Raw genomic sequence first — 8,486 nt, forward strand, 5'->3', positions numbered from 1 at the left:
TGCTGCAAAGCCCGACAGCCTGAGTTCAAGCCCCAGGATTTGTAGTAGGAAGGAGGCTGCTTGTTTGTTCCCAGCTGCTCAGCCCCGAAATAACCATATAGAAGCTGTATTAATGAAAGAACTGCTTGGCCCATTAGCTCTAGCTTCTTATTGGCTAACTCTTACATCTCAATTTAACCCATTTCTATTAATTTGTGTATCACCACATGGCTGTGGCTTACCAGCAAGGTCCTGGTATGCCTGTTCCCGGCTGTGGCTATCTGGCTTCTCCTGACTCTGCATTCTTTCTCCCAGCATTCAGTTTAGTTTTCCCTGCCTAGCTAAGTTCTGCCTTGCTATAGGCCAAAACAGTTTCTTTATTCATTAACCAATAAAAGCAACACATAGACAGAAGGACCTCTCACACCAAGGATTCATATGATGAAAGGAGAGAACTGATTCCTGGAAGTTGTAAGTTGTCCTCTGATCTTCATAAGTGCTCAATAGCACTTACAGACACACACACACAAAATAAATAAATGTAAAGAAAATAATTTTTAAAAGGGCTAGTCCTGGGAGCTGGGGAGATGGTTTACTAGGCAAAGTACTTAATGTACAAACATGAGGTTCTGAGTTCAAATCCCCAGCATCCACATAAAAGCCAAGTGAAGAGGTGTGCATCTGTATTCCAAGATTCCTCCCTGGAGGAGATGCAGACCACACCTACCCCCTCCTTCTACAGTCCCGTCAATAAACAGAGGTGCAGTTCCACCAGAGTCAACTCTGGGGATTCAGTGAGTTTATTAGGCTTCCTTACAGAGCAGTGGGTGAGGGGTTACAGGCAAGAACATGGATGCCCTTAAAGCAGCCATAGTGTAAGGTTGGCACCCAGCATGGATGACTCCCCATGACTGTATAGATAGAACCTCTCCCCTAATTCTTCCTGACCTATATATTCTATCCTTTCTCTGAGACCCCGTGTGCACTGGCAGAATTACATACAATTGATTACCCTTCCTCTGTGAGGTAGCACCAACGGTCATTGAGCCCAGCCATGAAAGCAGCCCAGGTTGACGTTGACAGAGTGGTTTGGAGGGCAGTCTCTGTAGAACTCTCTGTAACCCCAGCATCAGGGCAGTGGTGTAGGGAACTCGCTGTCCAGCCAGTCTAGCCAATCAGTAGGTCCACAGTTCAGCGAGAGACTCTGTTTCAAGAAGAATAGAATGGAGTGCCATCGAGGAAGGCATGTGACTTAAATGTTTGGCCTCTACACATGCACATGTGATTAAATACACAGAATGAATACATGAATAAATCATAAAGGTCAGCATGAGCAGGGGTCAGCCCAGAGAGCAGGGGGTAAGGAGCCACCACCAATACAGTCTTTGGGACCCCCTGTGAGACAGTGGAGTGGGGGAGGTCAGAGAGGCTGGAGGCCGGCGTCTCCGGAGAGAGCTGGGGCTGGAGGGTGAGGTGTGATAACCCCAGTAAGAGATCATTCTGGGACTCCATCCCTAACCTACAACTTCCTTGTTCCTTTATCCACCCATTCTCCTGAAGTTCACCATCCAGCAGCTTCCCAGGAACAGCAGGATGCTGTGATGTAGTTCCCAAGCCTCCGCAAACCTGAAAACGTCTTTACTCTCTGCTCCTGCTCTGTTTACGTGAGCTAGCTGTACTATCTCATCTTTTTCTGATTCTTTTAGTCATTTGGCCAAGCACAAATGTTAAGAGGGTCAGCGGTCCCCAGGGAGGTGTCTCAGTCACCTCCACAGTTTCTCCCTCTGGATGCCTCCGGGGTTTCTCCGCCTGCACTGTTCTGATGCATGACTGAAGGCGCCTTTGCATTGGTGGCCCGTCCCCTGGTATGGCAGTCTGGTTCACGTCATCTTGGAAGTGCTGGGTGCTTTTGTGGGGAACACTTTCCTGGGTTATTTTATTACTATAAACTAGGGTTCTTCAAACAACAGAACATTATCTTCTCTCATCTCTGGAGGCTAAAAGTCTGAAACCAAGGTGGCATGCTACCTCAGAAGCTGCTGGTAAGGCCTTTGTCTTCTCTGGCTTCTAGGGCTCCAGGCATGCAACAGCTTTGTTCTCAGCTCTGCCATCATCCTCACTGGGCCTTCTCCATGGTGTCTACTCTTTACCAGGATACTTGTTGTCGAGCGCAGGGCTATCTGGGTACCCAGGGCAACCCCTTCTTAAGATATGCCTAGATGTTTTTTCCCCATAAGGCTATATTCACAGGTCCCAGGGTCAGAACTAGGATTTATCTCCTCAGGGACATCATTAATCCCCTTGCAAAGCCTATAACCAAAAGCCAGTCAGGAAAAGTCAGGTATGTTTTGCTTGGTTTCAACATTGCATATAATACATTTATTGAAATATCACATTAATTCAAAATGTGTGCAATTTGTGGTGTGTGTGTATATGTGTGTGTGTGTGTGTGTGAGAGAGAGAGAGAGAGACAGAGAGACAGAGAGACAGAGAGAGACAGAGAATCAAATGCCTGTAGTCCTAACTGAGACTGTGGTGGATTAAGAGCAGCAAGCCCCTTTCCCTGGAAAGAAAAACAATAGCTAATTTTACGTTATCCCATTCTAGCAGAAACACACAAGTTCAAGAGAAGTGCAGCACATTACCAAGAGGGATTTCTTTTCCAAGGGAATGACAAGGGAACTCATGGGACACCGTTGTGCTGTGCGAGGTTGGAATCCTGGGCGCCAGAGCAGGCCTGGCTTTGAGAACTTCCTGGTCACATTCAACCCCCGTCCCGCTTTGACTCCTCGGTGGAAAGTGTAATCTAGGTGCTCCTGTTAGAGTCATTATCAGCTCCTGTCTGCCTCTGAGCCAGACAGACAAAACCTCGAGCACATCTGCTTATCCAGAGAAACTGTTTGTGCCTGTTTGAACCTTGTTTCCCTGGGAACCTTGGGTTCTCAGAGCCCATTGGACTGAAGGCAGATGCCTTTCATTAAGATGGCAGAAAGAACCAGACGCTCAGCCAGGACAGAAAGAGAAAAACCACTCAAGGGATGAGCCGTATGAGACAGAATCGAGGGACCAACCTCAGACTCTGTGTCTCCATCTCCCAGCATGGGCTGCTTGAAGAAGACCCTGTCTTTCCTTCTTTTTTTTGTGTCCATATATGCACGGGGAACTCTGTTGCAGGAAGCTGACCCAGTTAGGCAAAGAAAACCATTTTTTGAGAGGCTCCGTCGACTAGAAGAGCAGGTAGGTGAAATACACTTGGGCAGTTGGTTATATAAAGCCAGTAGCATGTAGCGGGTGGATGTCACACAGAGAGCTGCTTGCTATCTGTGTTCACTGGACACAGCAGTTGGTTCGCTATCCTTGCTGGAAGCTGACGATAATCTCACCTGTTTTTGGAAATCAGGTAAGCATTTGTTAGGCTCTGCTCTAAAGTCCAACTAGATGACGACACATTTGGGAAGATGCAGGAAATTTAAAGAGCTCTCTAGGAGGCCCAGAAAGCAAAGATGGAGAGGCCTGGGTAGCAACGGTACAGGGCAGTGTCTGTAGGTGTGGGGGCTATGAGAGCACTGGTCTACCTCAGAGCAGGACATATGCCCTGCCCAAGAATCCCACTTGGGATCTATAGGCAGTGCCCCAGCCCAAGCACTTTCTATACTGATGTCGATAAAGTCAGGCATGGTAATTTCCCACAATCCCAATGCCCAGAAGATCCGAGTAAGCGCTTCTGTGAGTTTGAGGCTAGTCTGTTCTAAGCCAGTCTGGGCTACTGAGTGAGGCTCTGTTTCAAAACAAATGAGCAAAAAACCAGAAAAGGAGCCGGGTGTGGTGGCACACTCTTAATCCCAGCATTCAGAAGGCTGAGGCAGACAGATATCTGTGAGTTCAAGGCCAGCCTGGTCTACAAATAGAGTTCCAGTACAACCAGGCCATTACACAGAGAAACATCATCTTGAAAAAAACAACATCTCCCCACCAATTCAGAAAGGCTAAGGTTGCTCAATGGCAGAGTGCTGTTGCCTTGCCTAGAATGAGCAAAATCCTAGATTCGGTTCCCAGAACTGTAAAAACATAAGTAAATAATAAACAAAGGCACTTGTAACTGGAGAGACAGCTCAGCAATTAAGAGCACTAACTACTTCCAGAAGACCCAGGTTCATTCTCAGCACCCACATGATGGTTCACAGCCATTCATAACTCCAGCTCCGGGGGTCTCCAAAGGCATTGACTACTTACCTAGTGCACATAAATACATACATGCAGGTAAAACACTCATACACATAAAATTAAATAAATAAATACATCTAAAATTTTGGGTTTTTTTTTTTTTTTTTTTTTTTTTTTTTTTTTCCAGAACAGGGCTTCTCCATGTAAGTCCCGGCTGTTCTGAAACTTGCTCTGTAAATGAAACCGGCCTAGAACTAAAACATTTTTAGATGCACTCATACCAACAGCTCATCTTCAGTCCCCTCAGATGGTAGGAGTAACCCTGGGGACCATGGCAGTGAGAAAACTGGCTGTGGTCTTCCAGAGGGAAGATGGCTGCCAGGACCATGAGTCTGGAGCCCACATCTTACACCATGCAGCTGTGGCACCTGAGGGCAGTCACCCCCTTTGTACCCGGCCCTTTGGGATTAGTCATGATAATCCCCCCACATGTCCTAGCATGGGGACAAAGATGAAATTGGTCAATCTATGTCCAGGGACATCGCTACATGCAGAATAACTGCTTCTGAAGAATACTTAGGCTAGCTTCACCCCAACCCTGTGATATCTGTGATCTCTTTACAGTTTCAGAGATTCCAACAGGTGACCTTAACACACCTGCAGGACATTGCTAATAGCTATAACATGTACTACAATGTGGATGCCCGCTTCCAGAGTCTGGCGGAAGAGAGCCAGGCCATAGCCCTAGCGGTGAACCAGTCTCAAGCCGCCATACAAGAGGATGTGGCTCACCTAAAAACTTGGTTTAGGAAGAACCAGCACAGGAGCAAGAAGGTGGATGCCCAGCTTCAAGCCTTGAACCTCTCCCTGAGCACAAACAGCAGGCAGTGGGTGGAGGAGGAAAGGAAGCAGAAGGCACAGAGAGAGGCTACAGCAAACCTGGCCCTGGACCTTAGGGCCCTGCAGGATGCGCTGGCCAGCCTGACACAGCAAGTCCACAGCCAGGAGGCCAGGCTTGCTGCTCTTGAGGGACAGATGCAAAGGGCCTCCCCTGGTGCTGCGGCTCTGGAGCTGACCACAGTCCCGACCCCCACTCAGCTTGCTCAGCGAGGCCCAGGTTCCTTGCAACTGAGGAGAAACACCCAGACATCCAGGGCTTCACTCCACCGCGGGAGTTCCCCCCAAGACTTCACTGTCCGTGTCCAGAAGACACAGAAATTCCAAGCCCCAAACAGCCACCAAGCAGCTCCACCAAGGACCCACCACGGACCAGGAAACAGTAAGTGTCACAAGCTTGTCACCTCCCTACCCAATTCCAGATTTCCCTAGCAATACCTGAGGTTATGATGTCATTTCCCACCCCGTGACCCCAAAAAGCTCCCCCCGCAAGGGCCATATGCCCAACACCAGAAGAGAGAATGGCCCAGTCTTGCTACTTGCTGGTCCTCAGCAGGTCAGGACACATGGCAGAAGGACCTCTTCTGAAGTGATCGAATCAGAAACCTCAAGATGAGGAACTGTGTGAAGCATAGTAAGAATCCTGGGGTCTCCGAGAAGCAAAAGTGAAACAGTTTAGTTTGTGGTTGTTCAGGAACCTAAAAAACTGGGCAGAAATGGCTGGTGACTTTTATAGTCCTAATCTGGCATGAAGTAGTGACTTTTATATTCTTAATCATTTCCTTGCCTCCTAAAATCTCACTGCTTGAGTTCTTCGGGGAGGCGCAATCTTCTCTACTAATCTAGGACAGTCCCTACCCCAAATCCTGCTGACTTGTGACACTCTCCTCCTTACTGATACTGGGCCCAGTCACACAGCAGATTTCTCAATTTAAGATCAACTGTGGAGGGCTGGAGAGATGGCTCAGCGGTTAAGAGCATTGCCTGCTCTTCCAAAGGTCTGGAGTTCAATTCCCAGCAGCCACAACCATCTGTAATGAGGTCTGGTGCCCTCTTCTGGCCTTCAGGCATACACGCAGAAAGAATATTATATACATAATAAATAAATAAATATCAACTGAGGAGTGCCCAGAGGGAAGAGGGACCCAGTGCCGCCTGTTCTAAAGGCAACTCGCACTGAAAATGGACCCTAAGGGTTTATTTTCTATAGAATCATCCTAGATTCTCTGGGTGATAACAGTCACCAGAGAGGTTAGAGAGAAAGGCAGGGGAGTCAGAGTTGGAGGACACTTGAGGACAGAGGCATTCTCTTAGGAGAATGTGGTGTGGAACTGGGCAGAGCCAGGAGCCAAGGCCTGCAGGGAGGACGCCTACCAGTTCCAAACAGAATGAGGTAGCTCCTCTGAGCCTCCAGGGGAAGCTGTGTCTGGAACCCTGTGAAACCAGTTTCAAGTTTATGACCTCCAAGAGAGGATAGCCTTGTAGCGGAGTTACAACTGCTCCAGGGAGCTCAGACAGAGGCTCCCTTGGTTTCGAGGTGCCTCCTAGACAGTCCGCTGGGTCACACATCAGACAGAAGCTCCCTTGGTTTCGAGGTGCCTCCTAGACAGTCTGCTGGGTCACACACAGGGGATCCATCCACTCCCCTAGAAGTTATCCTCAGTCCTTACCTGTGGAGTTCAGATTGTGAGTACAGAGGAGGGAGTGTAAGCACTCCAAAGACCCTGGGTGATGTAGGTGAGAGCCAGGGCCAGGCCTGCAGCAGGATACTTCTGAACTGCCTCAGGCTCGGGGATAACTCTCTTGCCTCTGTTTCCAGTTTGCAGCACGGGCCCAGTGCTAATTTTCCCCAACGCCTCCACTGAAAATGTGATTTTTCTTAGCCCGGGCTTCCTCGTGCCGTTACGAGCTCTGTCCTTCTGCAGTTGGGTTCGCATGGCCTCCGGCCACCTGGGCACCCTCCTTTCCTATGCCACCAAAGACAATGACAACAAGCTAGTACTGCATGGTCGAGACTCCCTGGTCCCTGGCTCTATCCACTTTGTGATTGGCGACCCAGTCTTCAGGGAACTGTCCCTGCGTCCACTCCTGGACGGCCAGTGGCACCATGTTTGTATCATCTGGACATCCATGGAGGGCAGGTACTGGCTCCACATAGACCGAAGGATAGTAGCTACTGGCGCCCGCTTCAGAGAGGGCTACGAGATCCCTCCTGGAGGGTCCCTTGTGCTGGGTCAGGAACAAGACACCATGGGGGGTCAGTTTGACAGCTCTGAGGCCTTTGTGGGGAGCATATCTGGCTTGGCCATCTGGGATCGGGCACTGGCCCCTAGAGAAGTGGCAAACCTTGCCACTGGGAAAGAGCTCCCGACAGGTGCCATTCTGACGCTGACCAATGCCACATCCGTGGGTGGATTCGTGCAGAGGGCCAACTGCACCTGTCTGGAGCAGTGTCCATAAGGCTTCCACGCACAGCTGCATCAGAGTGAAGACCAGCAGGAAGGGCAAGCCTCCGTATCAACACATTCCAAAGAACTCCCTGCGGCCACTGCGGGTCTGTGCGCTTGGGCTCTGACGTAGACTCCTGCACGGAGGTTGGGAGGAGATAGAAAACGCGCAGTGGACACTGCAACTTTTTGTTGCTGTGGAATCCTTTCATTTGGTTGGGTTTTTGTGGTTTTGTTTGTTTACTGATTTCTGAGACAGGGTCTCACTCTGTGGTCCTTATTGGTTCAAAACTTGCACTGCATCCCAGGCTGGCCTCAAACTCATAGCAGTCTGCCTCTAGAGTGCCAAGATTCCAGATGTGAGTCACCAATCCTCCTCCTCCTCCCCCTCCCTCCCTCCCTCCCTCTTTTCCTCCCTCCCTCCCTTCTCTTTTGACAGTTTCTCACTATGTGTAGTCCAGATTGTTTGAATTCATGATCCTCCAGCCCCTTGAGTGCTGAGACCCCTGACTTTCACAGCGAAGATTTTACAGGCTGCACCTTCAAGGTCGTTTTCACATCATTGTAACATGCTGTTCTATCACCCAGCTGAGCTGGTAGACAGAACACTGGGCTTGTGGGGTCTTCCTTCTGCCTCACCTCTGCATTCACAAAAAGCTGCAGACAAATGAGAGGTCAGTTCCTGGGGACCCTCTAGAAGCTATGCAGGAAGTAGTTGTACCATATTTGTCTCCTTCCTAAAGACTCATGGAAGCTTGCCTGTGGATGTGGATGTTCCAACATTACTCTCCTGAAAAAGGCTTAACATTCGCTGGGCAGGGGTGGCTCACACCTTTAATCTCAGCACTTGGAAGGCAGAGGCAGGCATATCTCTGTGAGTTCAAGAACTAGCCTGGTCTACAGAGCTAGTTCCAGAACAGGCTCCAAAAAGGCTTAACATTCTGTTCTCTCTCCCCCTTTCCCAGGAGCCCTGGGCATTACCTGCAGGTCAGCTGGTCA

The 8,486-nt window shown here is 49.4% G+C and overlaps 1 protein-coding gene across 1 annotated transcript; it reads left to right on the forward strand.

Moving 5' to 3' along the window:
* Nucleotides 1-3,078: 3,078 nt before the first annotated feature.
* Nucleotides 3,079-7,500, forward strand: Ptx4 (pentraxin 4). Its single transcript, XM_057776824.1, has 3 exons — nucleotides 3,079-3,216; nucleotides 4,768-5,422; nucleotides 6,860-7,500. The coding sequence occupies exons 1-3, from the start codon at nucleotides 3,079-3,081 to the stop codon at nucleotides 7,498-7,500; spliced, it is 1,434 nt and encodes a 477-aa protein (XP_057632807.1).
* Nucleotides 7,501-8,486: the final 986 nt, after the last annotated feature.

The sequence above is a fragment of the Chionomys nivalis genome, chromosome 7 (assembly GCF_950005125.1).
Source record: "Chionomys nivalis chromosome 7, mChiNiv1.1, whole genome shotgun sequence".
Taxonomy (NCBI): Eukaryota; Metazoa; Chordata; class Mammalia; order Rodentia; family Cricetidae; genus Chionomys; species Chionomys nivalis.